We start from the raw sequence: 18109 nt of genomic DNA, 5'->3' as shown, positions 1-18109 counted from the left end.
CCGGCGCAGGCTGCCGTAACCCACGTGTGCCTCCCGCTCGTCCCGCTCCGCCGGGCAGCCCGTCCATCCCCGAGCCCCTCCAGGTCTCCCTTGGGTCCCCGGCCAGGAAAACCTCCTCCTCTCCTTCCTCTTTCTTCTTCCCTGGCCCCCGTGCCACCTTGGAGGCACCTCGGGTGCTGTGTCTGCTCCCGCGCTCCTGGGGCTGAAAGCTGGCGGTGCTCAGCAGAGAGCGTGGCACCGCGCCGCGGTAAAGGTCAGGCTCCAAACCTGGCTCAGATAAAAACTCGTATTTAAGGCATGTGGCTTAAACTTGATTTTATCTGCCAGCGCTGAGTGAAATAACATTTATCACAATGGGTTGGAGAAGAAGAAGTAGTCGTCATTTTTTTCCGTTGGTGTGTTGTATAGTTAAAAACGGGTTTGCTGAGCAGCTGCTTGTCGGGGGGGGGGGGTGGGGGTGGTGTGTGTTGTTTTGGGGGTTTTTCGTCACGATACCAGGGGTTTTTTTAGCCTGCTGGGGCTGTGCCAGCAGCATCAGGGGTCCTTCCTCCCCAGCCGGGCACCATCTCCTTTCCTCCATCCCTCGTCCCCACATGCTTCCCGGTGGCAGTGACGGTCTGCTGGGAGAGCACAGAGGGAGGGCTGGTGGGAGACGCAGCTGGCCAGTGCTGGCCATCGCTGGGGGACCGGGATGCCACGTGGCATGGGATCTCCGCCGTCCTCATTATTCATCCCTCTCTGCCTCCCCTCTAATTTCTCCCTTCTAATTTCCATTTGGGAGACAAGAAAGTGCCACTAGGGCTGGTGGCATCTCCGCAACGCGGATGCCAGCGGGTCCAAGGGGAGTTTTGCTAATTGGCCGTTAGCGTGTGCCGGTGCCGTAGGACGAGGGCTGAGATGTGGCATCCCCGACCCGGCGTCCCCGAGGGGCTGGGGGATGGATGCTCCGGGGACCGAGGCGGCAGCGAAAGAACGGTTTGCAAACTCCACCTCTCTCCATCCACGTCCACTGACGAGTGCCGCGCTGGACTGCCAAAAATTAGATGACCTTTGGGATGTGGCTTCGGTGCAAATACCTCTTAGATGGTTCACAACAATAGGAACGAGGACAAAGTCGAAACAGATTTGTTCCAGGAGGCTGGTGCCGTGATTCACGGGGGAAAAATGCGCTTGGAGAAAGAGGGGGTGAAGCCGGCGGCTGTTGTGGCCCTCCAAAAAATCTTGGGCACGCGTGAGCCCTGCAAACGCACCGCAATCACCGGCTTAAATTTAGGTGTTTGAAAGGACAGACTGTTCTTGCATAGCACTTTCCCCATCACCTTTCTGTTCACATGAGCCACCCACACAGAAACCAAAAAGAACAAGGAGAAAATAGACACAGCATCTGCCTGCCGGCCGTGTGACCCCCAGCAGCCCTGGTGCCCCCGCAAGTGACACCCCCCCCCCCCCCCCCTCGCTCTGCCACAGGGCCGGGAGCCCCCGGGATGCTCTGCAGTCCCCGATGGAGGGGCGAAGCCTCGGGTGGCTCCCAGATCCGAGGGGAAGTGCTCGGGAAGCAGGTGGTCCCTCGCAGAGTCATGCTGGCTCTGTGCCGTGGGTGCTGCTGCCGGAGGGCCAGGAAAGGAGGCACAAGCCTAATTTTCAGCCTGGCTTCTGCCTCGCCGATGGGACCCCGATGTGGAAAGGCGATGGTGCTGCCTCGCCGGCAGGAGGGACCCTTGAACCTTTCCCTTCTGCTGCTGGTCCCTGCCTTCAAATTTTTCCCACATGAGTTTTCCCAAATTATTTTTTCCCGCACAAACATTCACAGGTCCTTTTCTTTCCCATCCTGTCGGAGTGGCAGCAAGGGGATAGGCACAGAGCCTCCAGAGCCGGGGCTGCTGCCGGGAGGGCAGCCAGGGATTCTCCGGCAACGGGCGAGATCAACGTGTCGGACCGTCCCGGGCTTTTGCACATCAGCCACGTGCGGGGCTGGTTTTGGGGCCGGGCAGGGGGATTTCAGCCCTGGCATGTCCTGCAAGGGATGGGCTACAACCCCAGCGCAAACTTTTGGGAGCCGGAGCCGCCTTCCCGCCTCTCTCTGAACCAGTTTTGCCACCCGCCTAGAGAAATTACGGCGCTCTCCCCAGCTCTCACCGGTGGCAGAGAGCTGCCGGCGCCAGCGGATGGAGCGGCATTCATCACGCAGGGCAGGGTCACCCCGAAAGCTGGGAGCACACATTCATCATCCGGGCGCTTGGGCGGCGTGTGACCCCACCAGTGGCGAGGAGGAGGCGTTTGGGCTAATGAGCCCCTCCGAGGCCCGGGGAGGGGGAGACAGAGCCGGTTCCCCAAAGGTTTGCAGCGGGGTCATCCTCTGCAGCCCGTCTCGGCGCCGGTGGCCTCGGTGGCGATGGCAGGGCAGGGGAGCCCCGGCCGGGGCTGATAAAGGCACACCCTTGCAGCGGCAGCTGGGGGACAAGATGTCCCCAGGCGTCACGGGCTGCTCGCCGAGATCTCGGCCGGCTCACCTCGCCCGCCACTGCGAGCCGGGCTGCTTCGCCGGGGCTCCCGGGGCTTTTGCCGGGGCTTACTTTCATTTCCCCGATAAAATTCCCTCCCTTGCAGCGGGGGAAGGCGAACGGCACCAGCCGCCCCAGGAGTGAGCAAAAGTGTCGGCCATCTGTGTTTTTTTTATAACGGCGTTTATTGACTCACGCGAGGGCTGGATGTCAAAACGGACGCCAGCGCCGGCCTCAGGCTTCACGCACGAGTCAACGTTTGCACGGTAGCTGGGGGGCGAGGCGTTGAAAGGCGAGGCGTTGGCCGGAGAGAAGAGTCCCCCGGCTTTTGGGCCGGTGACGCTGGGCGGGATGGGCTGGGGGGGGCCCCCCATGGGCCGCCCCAGCAGCTGCTCCATCAGCAACGCTCAGCTCCGGGGGCGGCTGAGCCGGGTCCTTCCTCTGCACCGTGCTGGGGGTTTATCCACCAGCCGGCGACGCTGCTGCCGCCGCTCAAAGAACGCACCGGCTCCCATCCCCGCGCCACGCTGGGGTGCCCCGGGGTGCTCCCCCCCAGCCTCCCGCGCCGTCCCCCTCTTCCAGCCAGTTATTCGGAGCCTCCGTCCCCCGTCCCGGGCCATCCGCCAGCACGATGGACCTGCGGGAGCAGAGGCGGGCGATGGAGCCGCGTGGCCCCGGTCACCTCCCTGCGCCGTAGAACCAGCCCTGGCCGTGTCCCCCCGCGCCGCGCGGGTGGGAGCGGCCCCCAGCTTCGCCCGTGGGCTCGGGGGTCGGGGACTGGGGGCTCCAGCGCCCGCGGGAGGCCCGGCCGCCCTCCCCGGCGCGGGCGATGGGGCCGGAGGAAGCTGTGGTCGGCAGCTCCCGGCTGGCAGGGCGCGGGTTTGCGTTAGTCACCACAAAATAATATTGTGATTGTTCATGCAAAACATATCGTAAATGAGGCTGCCGGGGTTTGGGGTTTTGTTGTGTTTTTTTTTCTTGTTTTTTTTTTTTTTTTTTTTTTTTTTTTTTCCACGGTAAAATTGGGTGCTGCCAGGCTGACACCGATTGCCGGGGGCCGCTGGCATCCCTCCTGCCCCGGGACACCGGCACCACAAGGACCCACAGCCTCACGCCGAGGTGGGGAGCAGGGGGTGGCAGTGGTGGTGGTGGGGGTGCGTGCGTGTGCACACGTGCGTGCACGCAGTGCAAGGGCTGCAGTGGGAGGCGGTGTGCGGTGCAGGGGTGTGCACCAGGCGGTGCAAGGAGTGGGGTGTTTGTAGGGTGCAAGGAGGGCGCTCTTTAAAGGGTGCGGGGGAGCACAGTGCGTGTGCAAGGGGCAGTGCGTGTGCAAGGGGCAGCCTGCAGGAGTGTGTAACGCGTGTGCGTGCAAGGGGCTGCGTGCAGGAGTGTGTATCGCGTGTGCGTGCAAGGGGCAGCACGTGTGCAAGGGGCTGCGCGCAGGCGTGTGTAACGCATGTGCGTGCAAGGGGCTGCGTGCGGGCGTGCGTGCGTAGCGCGCGTGTGTCCGCGGGGCAGGCGCGTGTGCCCGGGGCCGCGCGCCGGCGCGCCTAACGCGCCCAACGCGCCCTCGGGCGTAAAGGGGGTGGGTGGGTGTGTGTGTGGGGGGTGGGTGGGCCGCCGCGCGTGCAAGGGGCGCGCAAAGGTGCGTGTGCACCGAGCACGCGTGCGTGCGTACGTACTACGGGGTGTGGAGGGAGGGAGGGAGGGAGTGGAGGGAGGGGGCGGTGCGCACGTGACACGCGCGCGCTGTGTGGCGGGGGTGCGAGTGCACGGTGTTGGGCGGGCGGGGGACAGACGGGAGGACGCGGGCGGCAGCGCGCGCTCCGCCAGCGCAGGTATAAGTGCGCGGTTACCGGCGCGGGACCGGCGAGCGGAGGAGGGCAGCGGCGGGGAGGGCGGGGTACCCCGCCCTCCCCGCCGCTGCCCTCCTCCGCTCGCCGGTCCCGCGCCGGGGCGCGGCGGCGCTGTAAACACGGGGCGGGGTTGGAGGCGGTACAGGAGCCCGGGGCAGGCGCAGGGGTAGGGGCAGGGCCCGGGCCGTCTCACACACCGCCGCCAGCCACCGCGGCCCGGGCGCCTCGCTGCCGCCGCTAACCGGCGGGGAGCACCGTGAGAGGGGGGTCGGGAGGGAGGGAGAGAGAGGGAGGGGGGGGAGGAGGAGGAGGGGTGCGGGTGAGGCGAGGCGGGGGGGGGGGGGGGGGGGAGCGGAGGGGCGGCGCGGCGCGGAGCTGCCGCCTCAGCACTTTCGGTAGAACAATGGGGCCGGGCGGGGGGGCGGGAGGGGCCGGGACGGGGCAGGCGGCGGCGGCGGCGGCTCCGCTCCTCCTCGCGTTCCGCCGCTCCGCCGCTTCTCGCCTCACGCCGCCCCGCTCCGCCCGCAGGCAGCCCCGATGGCCAAGCAACCCCCCGAGGTGAAAGCGCAACGCGACGGCGAAGGCGGGCGGCTACCGCCGGCGGAGGGGCCGGGCCCGGCCGCGCAGCTGCGCCCCGGAGCTCCCGCCGCTCTGCCCGGCTCCGCCGCCGCGGCGGGGCCTCCGCCGAGGGGCCCGCCCGCCAGCCCCGGTCCCTTCGCTACTCGCTCTCCCCTCTTCATCTTCGTGCGGAGGTCGCCGCTGCTGTCGCGTTCCTCCAGCGGGTACTTCTCCTTCGACGCCGAGCGCAGCCCCGCGCCCCTCAGCTGCGACAAGGCCACGCAGACCCCCAGCCCGCCCTGCCAGGCCCTCAGCCACTGCCTCAGCGCCATGGGTAAGATTTTTTTTTTTTTTTGGTGTTTGGGTTGGTGGGGTGTTTTTTTTTGGGGGGGGGGGGGGGGGGGGGTGCTGCGCCCATCGGCGTGCCCAAAACCAGCCCACGGGACTCCCATCGCCATCCTCTTCATCCCCTGCCTGGCAGCACCACCTCCCACTCCTCACCATCTTTTGGGTTTTTTTTTCCATCAAAAGATGTGAAACGCAGCTTTTCTGTAGCCGCGCTACACACCTGCAGTGACACCTCCCGCATCCCACCTGTCTGGTGTTGCGGGATGATGCTGGCTGCCATCGAGCACCCTGCCGCTGTGCCGGAGCGGTACCCTGGGCCAAAAGCCCACCGAACCTGCGGGACGGTGCCAAAAGGCAGCGCCGGGGCCAGGGCAAGCGGTGGGGCACGCCGGGGGGCTGGCAGTGGGTGACCCAGCCAATTCGGGGCTGGCGGCAGGCTGGACACTTGCCCAGGCAGCCAGGGGTGTGGGACTTTTGCAAGCTGGCTGGGCCCGTGGAGCAAAAGTGGTGCTGGGGAACACCCACTCATCCAGCACTTTTTAAAAAAAATTATTATTATTTTTGTTCTTTTCCGGGATGGGTCAGTCCCTGCCTGAGGAGGAGGGGACAGAGTTGTTTAATTCAGCTTCCTAGCCAGGGCTTGCTTCTCGCACAGCTTTACGCACTGCTTTTTGCCAGGGTTTGTGCACTGCTGCAAGGTAGGTGACTCCTCACTCGGTTTTTTGCTCCTGTTTCTTCACAAGCCACGTGGTGTCACAGGCACTAGGGTCGTACAACTCCCGCTTGCTTTGGTGAAACCCAAAATTGGTGCTTGAAAGCAGCGTGGTGGTGGGCGGGCATGTGTTTACATGTGGCTTACCAGGTAAGGCTGGGTTGAAGCCTCTAGTGGGGAAAACACGCCTGCCGGAGCTCCTTGAGCCATCCAGTGATGCCTTTCCCCTCTTGTGATTAATTCCTCTTAATTGGAGGAAACCTTTTAACTTCAACCGGGCGAAACAAGGGGAAGGTAGAAGTGAGGCAGGTACTGCATCGGTAGCACTCCTCGGGGGATAACAAACACCAACTCCAAGCTTTATATGATCAAAACATGTTCTTTTTTTGTTGTTTTTTTTTTTCTCCCTGGTTAATGGCTGTGGTTACAGCTGCAGAGGGCTTACTGTAATATGCCCTTAGGAAAGATTTTCTGACATTATTGCAGTAATTACAGCTTAATGCAAGTTTCACAACCTCACGTAGCGCAAACACACGTGGCACAGCCAGGCAAGGGTGCTGGAGTTCCTCAGCAGGGAGAGCCGCAGCCGATGTTTTAGCAGCGAGTAACACTTTTCTGTTTGTTTTGGTTTTTTTGTTTGGTGCTCCAGGACGAAATTGAAGTTTTCCCTGATTTTTCTGAGCTCCTGCTTTTTAATTGCCGTAGGAAAGCTGTTGAAGTGCTGGTTTTAGTGGAGCTTTTCTTCTGTTATTGTTGCTAGGGGCATCATCCTAAACAACTATAAGCAAATGGAAAATACTCGAGCTATTTAAATGGGACCCTTGGCTACTCTCAAAACACGATTAAGCTGGGAGTGTGGATCTGCGGAGCTGTTTTATCCCTGGTCAGGGACTGCAACTCCCAGGCTGTGACTTACTGTGCAGCTTGTCCGGAGAAAGGGCTGTGGGTTTGCCCTGCACACCTCTTCCTCGGTCCCCTTGCCTTGGCGGTGTCCCGCTGGATGCGTGCCATTAAGTTTTCCGCGCGGAAATGGGTCCGTCCCTCTGCAAGGAAGCAAAGGGTATGATTTTTTTTGTTGTGTTTTCATGCGCTGATTTTTATCTGTTGTAAGGCACTGGCTGCGGGCTGAGAGATGGAGAGCTTCTCTAGGAAGCATAAGCAAGTGGCCTTTAATAATAATGATAATAATAAACAGGCGTTTCCTGTAAGCAGGAGCAGTTTGTGTGCAAGAGGTGCTCTCAGCCTCTCCCGTGGGCAGCGGTGGACTGTTTCCAAGGCTGGTCGAGCAAAGCAAGCTCATGCTCTGCCCTGAAGCTGCCTCTTGTAAATCTCGTAAAACCTTCCCCGAAGTTTTCAGTGCTGACGGCCCAAATAGTAATTAAGTGCTGAAAATGTGCCTGCCAGACAAAAAAGGTGGAGGCAGCCCTGGGGAATTACGGGATGCCTTCAGTTGTGTTCGGGTGTGTGAGCGAGCACTAATTGCTGGAGAAAGGGTTGTTCTGGCATGGGAGGTGGCAGGCAGCGATGCTTTGGGCTGTCTCGCTTCTCTGACAGTGCAAGGGGGTACAGCCAGCCGCATCCAAAGCCATTTTTGGGGGAAATGAGACGAAAGCAGCGAGGGGATATTCTCGGATGGGAGGTGGGAAGGGTTGCAGTGCCAGCTCTGCGTATCTAGGAAGATGCTTTTGGGGCTGAGTAGGAAAGGAGCAGGGATGAATTTATTTGTCTGTGCTGGGGAAGGTACAAGGAAAAAGACGAACCTACTTTTTGCAGAAGAGTATGGCAGGGGTGGTGGTTACCCTGCCGGGACCGCTCACCATAAAGTCACCCAAGACAAGAAATCCACCCTTTGGTGGGGTTGTGTGACTCTTAGTCTGATATTTCAAGTCTTTGGCTCTTAGCAGGCGCTGATAATTTTCTTTCGCCGAGCTTTGTGTTCAAAGAGCAGCTCTGTCTAAAGGCACGGGAGTGCACGCAGGTTTTGGGGATGTATTTGGAGCAGGGTCCTGCAAGCACTCCTTAAGTGGGTTTTCCCAGTGTGTTTTCCTGGGCTGCGGAAGAGGGGAGAGAAGCAGCGTGAATCTCTCCTTGTCTGCAAAGGAGGTCCTCTAGGTGTAATAGGTGAATTTAAGTGGGAGGAGAAGCTTTGAGCTGAGATGCTGGCAATGTTGTTCCCATTGCTCTCGTTTTGGGAGCTGCTCCTGTTTTTCCCTGAGCTCCACACATAGTTCATGTGAAGCTGTTCTCGGAGGAGGTTTTCTCCAGGGAGGTTTGGATGATCAAGACCAGGAGGTGGAGGTGCAATTTGGGGTTGTTTGGTTTTTTCCTTCTAAGCAGGGACCACAGCATCGCTGCACCAGTCCCCAGCCGGAGCATCCCATGGGCTAGAGTGAGATGCAGACATCTCGGGGGTGCTGGTGGCCTCCTGGTTTGTTCCCATCCCCACAGCAGCCGTCTTGCCGTCGGTGGCGGGCAGCAGCTCGCAGTATGACTGGGGGCCCCCTGAAAGCACCTCTGACAGGTTTTCGGACCAGTTATGACTGGACCCTTTTGACGCCACTGTTCGGCAGCACCACAGAAAGTCCTTTCTGAAAACCTCAGCCTGATTTCGCTCTCAGCCACCAACCCCAGCCTTCATCTCTGGAACAGCTGAGCTCTTGGGTGCGATGCTGGGGCAGGGAGAAAGGATGGAGAAGGGGGAAAGGAGAGAGAGGGAGCGGTACCTCTCCCCCACGCAGTTTTTTCTGCATCCCCAGGTCTCCTCGCATCTTTTTTTCCTATCTCCACACCCCCACCCCCTTTTTTTTTTTTTTTTTTTTCTAGCTTAGCTCTTGCCGGGAAAGGCAGCCCGGGGCTGGCTCTGGTGACAGTGGTGGGATTTCAGATGGTTGCCCCGCCCTGGCCGAAATCCTGTTTGCGTTCCCGGAGCGCCGGGGTGGAGTATCGCGAGGGCTGCGCCGTGTTTCATTCACCAGCGAGGAAAATAAATACGCCAGGGCCGTCCCTGGGCAGGCGGCGGGTACTACTCCTGCGCTACTACAGCGTGAAAACAAAACAGATCCTTGAGCCAAGCAGTGCTTGTTTGGCTCGGAAATACATTTTCCAGTCAGGTTGGAGCCAGGCTTTTATTTAAAATTTTTTTTAAAAAAAATTCTTTTTTACTGCCCCACTAATCCTTTGAATATTTTGAGATTGGAAGCTATTTCTATTCCCTTGTGATTCCTTTTAAGCTGTCGTGCCAAAACGCTCTGTTTTGTTTTGTGCAGTGGTTTTTTTTGGGGGTTGTGTGAAGTTGTGGTTGGGTTTTTTTGTTTAGTTTGTGTGTTTTTTGTGTTTTGGTTTTTTTTTCCTTAAGGCTGTGATTCTTGCTTGGATCCTGCACTTGGGTTTGGGAGAGGGGGAAGAGGCAGCACAGGTACCGTACGGGGTCCTGCCTGGATCACACAGGCTGCTCCCTTCTCCCCTGGCTGTTGGGGGGATTGCATGGTGGCTTTATCACATGTCTAATAACTTCTTAAAACGCAGCCTGAGATAGTTATGTATAGTACAGTATAATTGATACATTAGCTCTTTTTTTCAGTACTGTTTTCTTGCGTTGAGTTTATTTTCTGCTAAAGTGCAGGAAGATGCTGTTGAAAGGTGAGCCATCCCAGTTCCCTCCTGCGGATGGAAAGTCCTTCAGTTTGCTGGAAGTAGGGTTTCTCAGCATACAAATCCAGTTGTGGCTTTCTTCTCAGTATGACAAAACCGATCGCTTTCCTTTTTCTTGTTGGGCACTTCAGAACGGTTTGGGCAGGAAATGTGAGAATGTGATTAAACTATCCAGACCAAGGTTTTTTAAGGTTAGGGAAGGAGCTGCTGCTGTGCCTGCAAGAAAAGAAGGTTATTTAGAAAGAGGGAAAGAGAAGGTTTTGCTAGGGAAGGAAATTGGAGAGTGGCATCTCAGCTTTCCTCCCTATTTAATAGGGGACCAAAGCTTGGATATACCAGAGGAGATGCTCTTAAGGGAAGCCTATAATAAAAAACCCAAATGAATAAAAGCCTAATTAATAATAATAATAATGTAAAAATAATAAGGAATAAAAGCCTGTCCTGCAATGCACTTCTTACGCAAGGAGTCCTATTTGTGCTGCATACCATGTGCAGGCCCCAGCAGCCTGGCACCTGTACAAGTCCTACAAACTGCATTTAAAAAAAAATTTAAAAGAGTAATAATTAAAAAAAAACCAGTAGTCTATTGACTCTTGCCAAGTTTAAAAGAGTATTTATTTTTCTGTTGTTCATCTATTAAAAATGCTCTGGTTTTGTTCCGTGCAGCTTCCCGGTGGCAGTCTCACTCGCTAGCAGAAGATGTACAGCCCGAAATCTGGATTGCACAGGAGCTGCGGCGCATTGGAGATGAGTTCAATGCCTCCTATTGTCCGAGAAGGGTAACTTTCATCTTTTCACTTTCCATTTCTTTGTGCACTGTCTCTAAAAGGGAAAAGCTTAATCATCTCTGGAAACTAGTTCTGTGGTGAATGTTTCATTCACTCAAATGTAGAAAAGGATGCGCGGGTGGTTGTGTTCGCCTGGACGCAGGGGTGTGCTGCCTGCGCCGGCAAGTCATCTGTTGCTGCAGCATCATTAAATCAATTAAAAATAACCTTTAAATGGGGACTTGAGGCTTTCAGGTACGAAGTTCGCAGTATCTTTCGTAGCCCCCAGGGCCAATAAAGTGTGTTGCTGGACTGGGACTGGACCTCACAATAATGAGGAAGAAACTTCTAAAAGTTAAGAGGCAGGGAAAGTTTGGGTGTCTTGGGGTATTTTTGGGGTGGTGTTGGGAAGAGCTGTTCTGGAAGCAGTACCTGGCAGCAGTCAGGTGCTGGCACCAGTGTTTTTAGGGAAGCGTGCAGGGAGTGAATGCAGCAGCTTTTTGTGCTCCCACATCCCTGCTGCTGAGGATCACGTGCATGGAAGCATAGTTGGAAATAAGAAACAGGGATGGACTTGGTCTGATAACTTACTTTTCTTACAAAGAATCTGTCAGAGCTGTTTTGAAACATGTGAATTTATAAGACTGTAAACTCTCTCACCTTTGAGTGTTGCAACAAAAATAGGTGGCATTAATAAGAAAAAAAAAACCCAACCCCAAACCAAACGAACCCAGAGAGATGAAGTAACAGAAGTTTTCCAAAGAGCATCGTTAGCCAGTAACTTGCCTGCCAGACATTACTGACGGCTGCATGTTCGTGCATGTGGTTTCTGGTCTATCAACTCACTCTTGTGCTCGTCTGTGGGAAGAGGAGTCAGAAGCATGTTAGGTAGCAGTGTTGGTGATGAAATGCTGACTGCCTGGATCTTTATCCGTCTTCCCTGGCTCGTGAGTCACTCTGCAGTGGGTTTCCTTGCCGTTCCCAGGGTCTGTATGGTGGATGCCTGTAGGCAGGGGGTCTCCCTCAAAATGGGTGCCAGGCCGTTGTGGTCCAGCTCCTTCTGCATGGCCTCTCTGCATCGTCTCACTGGAGACCTCTCCCTCGGCTCCTTTTTCTTTATAAACGTTCTGGCTTTCCTGACCGGCAACAAACAGGCGATAAGCTGTGTTTTATCCCAAATCTGGAACACTCATCTTCCAACCTCCCCCGTTGAGGCTGATCACTCATGATGATGCGATATACCCTCTTTTTTTTTTTGTTTAAAGGATGCCTTTTCAATGAGAGGTAGGGACCAAGCTGATCCTACAGGTGTTCAGAAAGCTGAAGGCACCTGGTAGCAGCAAGCTGATCTAGAAGGGCTGGCAGAAATGCAGAGTGGCATGCCATCCCTTCTCCCATCTCTTCACTGGCTCCTGGAGCAGTGCCTTAAATTTGGAGTGCAGGCAAGGCCTTTGAGCACCTTCTGTGAACAGGTTTGTGATCAGCAGGAATGTCCTTCCTGCATTATCTCATGGGGACCCTCTCCCTTGGTGCTGTCCTGTGTGGAGCCTTGCACACTGGAAATCTGCACTGTGTACGCCACACCGCTGCGTACAAAACTGTGAGCTGTGCTGTGTGGTGTATAAGAGGGTGTGAATTTAAGGGGGGGCTGAAGGGGCGTGGGAAAGGGTTTTCCCCGCAGGTCCAAGAGGGTGGGGGTGAAGCCAGCAGCAGGATGGCATGAAGGTACCTGGTCACAGAGCATCACACAGGTTTGCATGAGGCGGTTCCCAGTGCTGCGGACGAGTTTCCAACTTGCTGCCCCAGGGAGAGAACTGAAACACAGAGGACCACGTCCTGCTTGCTAGATGACATGAGCAGAGGCTGTCATGCATGACCCTAAAAACACTTTGTACCTGGCTTAATTAGCATCTGATGAATTCTTGCTCGTTGCAGTTAGAAACAAGGAGCTTTCAGAGCATTTAAGCAGTTGCTGTAGAACTATTGTCCTCAATGTGCTTGGTCGTTGCTTCATGGAAAGGTGTCTTTTCCTTCTGCAAGCAGCCTGGATGCTCTGGAGAAAGGGTGGTTGCTGCAGAGCTGGAGCCCTTGGGCAGGAGGGTTGGTTAGGACACCTTACCAGCATGCCTGGCTCTGCTGCTTGCTGGGGTTAGCCCTTTAAGTGTGAGGTTAGAAATGGGGAACTAAGAGCCCTGCCAAAACGGCACTTGCTGGGCAGGTCGGAGCTGTTGGACAGGTCGGGGCCACGCGTTCCCCATCTGTGTGCCCTTTGCATGTGCCCTTTGCGTGTGCTCTGTGCGTCACCCGCCTCTGGGGACAGTCTCTTGGGCAAGACAATGGGGAATTGGACAACTCGCCATCCAGCCCCTCTTTGCCCTGACAAAGCTTGCGGGTCCAGCGAGCAGAGATGGTCGTGGGACCCTCCAGCCATGGAGACTAGCTCCACGCTGAGGCTTTTGCCGGCAGAGGGTGCATCGCTTGGCCACCGTCGCATGCCCCAAGGTTTGCTGCCCACACCCGAACTGCCTGCAGAGGTGGAAAATGTCTCGTTTCAATTAATTTTTTTTATACCACTTTATTAAAGAAAACCTAATTTTGGCATTTCTCTTGCGTCCTTCTCTAAGCCTGTTGTGGGGTTTTTTGTTTGGTTTTTTTTCCTTGCTCTCTGGTGTGTTGGAAGTCGGGCAGTGCGGTGGGCTTAGCATCGTGCTGGTGGGGGGACAGTTCCCGGGTGGGTAAATCCCACTCGTGGGGACCTGATGCCCTGGGGTGCAGGGATGTCCCAGGGTACCTGGCCGGAGGATGCTCAAGCATCATCTCTCCATGGTGACAGCTCCTGGCTATAGGACTGCCTGTGTTACACCCCCGTAGCGGGGAGGGCAGTTTGCATATCGGTGTAAACGGTGTAATTTCTCTCTCTGGGGCATGCACAGGCATGATTTTACTGCACTAAAAATAGCCCAAATCAGATTGCTTTGGGACAGTATAGAGAGGGAGGGGGGGAACCTCTGGGCTGCTCTTTCACCTTAGAAAAAAGGCTTGAAAATAAATCCTCCTTTGGTGGTTGTTCCTTTTTCTTTTCATTGTATGCTGTTGTGATTCCGTGCTCCAGGGAGGAGTGTTTTGCTGCCGTGTCTGGCTCACTGTGTTTTGTGAATGACGTGGTGGTTACGCCTGGAGCGCTCCGAACTAAAATTCGTGCGGCAGTGCCGCAGGCGGGGACCTGCCTGTGCGGAGACTGATGCTGCTCTCTTCACTGAGGGATTTTTATTTTTAACTTTTTTCCTCTCAGCCTTCCCACACTGTGGTTTTTAAAACCCTTTGACTGTGCTAGGGCTAACTGCTCCTTTGCCACATTTCAAACCTCCTGGCAGCATTGCATGCCTCCTGTGCCCACGTGCAGGGACTCGCACGTGACATGCCTGTTCAGTGGCACCATGGCACCAAGGCAAGCATGGCTGGGAGCGGGCAGCTTCGACCCTTTTGAGTATTATAAAGCTTTTTATTGAAGGAAAACATGAAAGGTCATAAGAGTTTATTTTCAGTCTTTGTAAAATGCTTGATTTCGCACCTCTGAAATATCTGTGTGGCACCACACAAGGTGTTCGTAGCACAGGGGCTTCATGCTGGAAATTAGTCACAGTCTTGTTTGTTTTTTCTTTTCTTTTTTTTTTTTTCTCTTTTGTTTTAGGGTTTCTTGGATAACCAGGCAGGAAACCCCCAGATCATCATTTTGCGCCTCCTGCGTTACATCATCCGCCTCATCTGGAGGATGCAGTGAGTGCTGGGCGCATTCTGAGGCATGGGGACTCATTTACTCGTTGGGAAAGCCCAGGGAGGACGGACAGACGGACGGATGTGGGGCTGCCCACGCCGCCCGGCTCCCACCCAGCCTCTCCCCCAGGACGCACAGTGGGGGGCCGTCAGATGAGAGTGGACATCCCACGCTGATCTGCTAGGACTCTCTGATGCAGGATTTTGTCCGAGAGTCATGTTTACTGCGTTTCTCTCAGCTCTTTTTTTTTTGTTGTTATTTTTTCCAAATGAGTCTCAGAGAAAATATTCAATGGCAATGGAATAATTTTTTTGTCATCGTTTCTGGAAACCTGTCGGCCTGTCTGGGATAAACCCTGCAGCGGGGAAAAGGAAAGCCTGAGCCAGCTGATGCGCAGAGCCGCCTTAGTTTGCCTTGCAGACCTTATCTCAGAGACTCGCAGAGCCCTCACCTCTCCCTTTGCCTCCTGGGCCTTTGCCTACAAAAAGGGATGGTGATGATGGAAGAAGGGCAGAGGGATTTAAATCAGCACTTCTTTTACCTGTAAATACCTAATGCTACCCCAAATCCCCATTCATTTGCATCATGCAAATAGCCTATTTCCTGCTGACTGATTTTTTTTTTTAATTTTTTTAAATTTTTTTTTTTTACACTCTGAATTTCAAGACTTAGCTGTCAGACTCCCAGGGTCCAAAATATCACAACCTACCAAACAAACAAAAAACCCAATCCACCAGGTTGCCTTTTTTAGAAATTCTTTATATAAAAACGTGTGAAAATGCTTATGTATTGTATAATATAATATATAATGTTGGTGACTGAGTAATTCAGCAATAAAACGTTCTCGGAGGCAGGTAGAAACAGTTCCCAGCACACCGCAGCTTTGCACTCGGAGGCGACAGCTCCTGCTGCGTAACTTCAGGAACTGTTTTAACTCCTGGCTTGTACCTTGCTGTTGAATGCAGGAGGATTTTTTTAAGGCGCTGGATTTTTTTTCTCCTGGGATCCTCTCTGTGTTCGGACAGGACAGCCTGGAGCCAGGGGGATGAGCAGGATGGGACTGTCGGCCTGAAGACCCCAGATACTAGTGCACAGGGATACAGCTGGAAGAGGCGCCGAAGGATGCTGACCTGGTACAGATCCACCCGGGGACTTGCCGTGTGGGGTCCGCTCCCCACTGACTGCCGCGTCTCCTCCCAGACTGCCCTCCTTGCCCCAGGAAGACCTGACCAGGCCCTTGATGCCATCCCAGGGCGTCTCCCCTTCCACCTGGAGACCCTGCCACCTTCCTGGAGGAGCCCTGAGGGCTTGTCAGAAGAAGCAGGTCTGTCGCCTCGGACCCCCCGTGGTCTCCGGTTCATCATCTTGTGGGCAGGCGGTTGCTGCATGGCGGGTGCTTTTGGAGGGGTGGCTGCTCCGGCCACCCCCGTATCTATGCACAAATGTACCCCTCTCTGCCTCTGGAGCTGTCCGTTTCCTCTGGCTGGTGCAGGTGGTCCTCAAACCCACTTCCAAATGCCATGGTTTTATTTCTGGTTTCACCAGCACCATAGGGAAAAAAAAAAAAAAAAAAAAAGAAAGGAAAAAAAAAAGAAAAAAAAGAAATAACCAAACCCAAGCCCACAATAGTGTTTTTTCCTGCAATGCGCATGCAGGGAGAAGCTGTTGAGTGCCATGTGTGATTATTAGTGTTTTTAATGATGGACAAACTGTACAATCTGACCTCTATGCACTGGCTGCCTGTGCCTGTCGGGTAGGTGAAGAGCCGTGGTCTTGGTGCGGGGCTGCGTGCCTCCCATTGCACTCCTCTGGAGGATTACGGAGCAATTTTTAATTTTTATTTTAAATTTTTTTATTATCTTTTTTTGGACCTGCAAGGTGAGCATCGGTTGCAGGAGCAGGGGATGTTTTGGAAAGGGTATTTTGGAGATGGTGCGGGGAGAACCTTTGCACTGGTGGAGAGCGAGCGATTAAAATATCTGGTAAGCTTGGCCAGGGCAGGTTCCTGCTCCTTGTCCCCTTGGTTTTGGCTCACCGTAGGTGTGCTGCCCCAGCCGTGCTCAAGCCATTCCTTTTTTTCCTGTAGTATTTATATAGAAAACCCCAGCAGGGAGGCTGCCGCCACAGGTTTCCCATGGGAACCTATGTGGAATTGCATGGCTGTTGATAAAATTAAAAGGAAAAAAAAAAATAAATTTGGCAGCAGAGGGGGAAACCAAACGAGCTTTTTTTCCTAGCTGAGTTTCATCCATCGTCAGTGGATGAAATGGTGCTTTCGGGTCTCGCAGCCTTACAGCATCCTGGCACCGCGCCGCCCAGAATGTGTCCCTTGGAGTACACCAAAGAAACGCCAAGCACTTTACCCTGTCCTCCCCACCGGGCCGCCCCAGCCAACAACGGAGACAAAAATTGTATTAATTTTAAGGGAAAAAAATCAAGGTATTGGCACTGCCTGCCTGGGACTTCTCCACAGGAGGTGTTCCTGGCCAAAAGGTAGGCATAGGAAAATTAGCCCCCAAAACCCAGGTTTCACCCCCATAGCGTTGTGAGGTTTAAGGAAAAAAAAAAAAAAAGCCCCAAAAGTCCCTAAAGAGAAGAATGGTGGTTTTAAATTGTGATTAAGCTCATTTTAGCCACATTGGCTGACTGCTCTGGGTCATTTTAAGCATAACCTGTGGTCTCTGTTCTGCCAAAAGGATGTGATGAAGAGTTTTCCTTGGTTGCTGGGAAACCAGATGTATTCCCGAGCGATCTCACATGATGCGTTAATGCTTCTCCTCTTTTCCATAACTGTAAATACCTGAATATTTATTAGAGTAGGGCACCATATTATTTTCATCATCTGAGCCAAATATCTGTGTGCAATGTATTTCCTTTCCTTTCTCTCATGTAAGTTTTGTACAGCTTATAAATAAGGAAAAAAAAATTTACTTTTTATCCCTAAACTTTTTTAGAGTTAAACTTGGTAAATACTGTAGATTCTTTTTTTTTTCCCCCAGTGTAATTAATGCACTCTACTGTTCCATAATGCTGTAACTTGTAGAAATGTTGTATATTTATTTTCTGCTTATTTAAGTTCCTGTAAAGTTTTTGTTTCCCCCTCCTCTCCTCCCTGCCCCTGCTATAAGTGATGGATCACCTTCCAAAGCACTGTCTTCTCCTGGCAGTGCAACCGATGTGGTTTGGATAATGAGATTTATTATTATTTTTTTCTCAAAGTGCCTAAGTCCCACTTTCCAGTAGTGATTTAGGCACACCCAAGACTTCAGCATTAGCAAAATTCAGTGGGAATTTGGCTTCTACATCCCTGTGATTTTTGTCAGTCTCCTTTCAAAGCCACATTTTCTTCCATCTCAGCCACTTTCCCTGGACCAGCTTTAACATCAGGTACCGCCCCAGCGCACACGGATGTGCTGATGAATCACTAACTCGTTTCACAGGACCCAGCGTATGTAGCATTTTTACTGCAATTTCCCTGGCTTACTTGTGTTTTGCACTGATGAATTTTAGACAGGGTAATTGCCACTTTACTTGTGCAATACTGCTGTAAATAATTGCAGATCTTTTTTTTTTTTTTAAGATGCAATCTTTTATGTTCTTAATATGAGTTTTATATGAATAAAAACTTCCAACTATTTATCATGAGTGCTGTTTTCTTTGTGGGCTTGAGGATCACCTGAGGAAGGGCTGGGGAGGGGAGATTTGCTGCTGTTTATCGCCCATTCTCCCCCAGATCCAGGATGCGGGTGCCTACCTGGCGTTTACTTCTGCTCCGAGGTGCTCCGAAGCTCCTGGGGCACTAAAATGCATCTGTTAAATGAAGCTGGTTTGTAAGATGTTGCCTTGAGTGTTCCCAAACCCCAGAGTGGCACCACTGGTGCCCCAGCTGGGAGTGCTTGGGGTTTTTGTTGGGTTTTTTTGTTTGGGTTTTTTTTCCTTTT

General features: G+C 53.9%; 1 protein-coding gene across 3 annotated transcripts; it reads left to right on the top strand.

The window, feature by feature from the left end:
* Positions 1–4547: 4547 nt before the first annotated feature.
* On the top strand, positions 4548–17795 carry BCL2L11 (BCL2 like 11). Of its 3 annotated transcripts, XM_049800550.1 has the most exons (4): positions 4548–4613; positions 4886–5249; positions 10293–10405; positions 14085–17795. In XM_049800550.1, exons 2-4 carry the CDS (start codon positions 4895–4897, stop codon positions 14172–14174), a joined length of 558 nt encoding a protein of 185 aa, XP_049656507.1. In that variant the 5' UTR covers positions 4548–4613; positions 4886–4894; the 3' UTR covers positions 14175–17795. The 3 variants fall into 3 exon arrangements, with proteins under 3 accessions (XP_049656507.1, XP_049656506.1, XP_049656508.1); XM_049800549.1 differs by lacking the exon at positions 4548–4613 and having other exon boundaries at positions 4811–5249; XM_049800551.1 differs by lacking the exons at positions 4548–4613; positions 10293–10405; positions 14085–17795 and adding an exon at positions 8799–9112 and having other exon boundaries at positions 4811–5249.
* Positions 17796–18109: the final 314 nt, after the last annotated feature.

This window comes from Accipiter gentilis, chromosome 5, assembly GCF_929443795.1.
Source record: "Accipiter gentilis chromosome 5, bAccGen1.1, whole genome shotgun sequence".
NCBI lineage: Eukaryota > Metazoa > Chordata > Aves > Accipitriformes > Accipitridae > Astur > Astur gentilis.
The sequence above is the reverse complement of the archived record's forward strand: the minus strand, read 5'-3'. Positions and strand labels throughout refer to the sequence as shown.

Coding starts and splice junctions, on each gene's coding strand:
- BCL2L11 (XM_049800550.1), top strand. CDS start 4,895: ATGGCCAAGCAACCCCCCGAGGTGAAAGCGCAACGCGACGGCGAAGGC. Junction 5,250..10,292: donor CCACTGCCTCAGCGCCATGG/GTAAGATTTTTT, acceptor TGTTCCGTGCAG/CTTCCCGGTGGCAGTCTCAC. Junction 10,406..14,084: donor CCTCCTATTGTCCGAGAAGG/GTAACTTTCATC, acceptor CTTTTGTTTTAG/GGTTTCTTGGATAACCAGGC.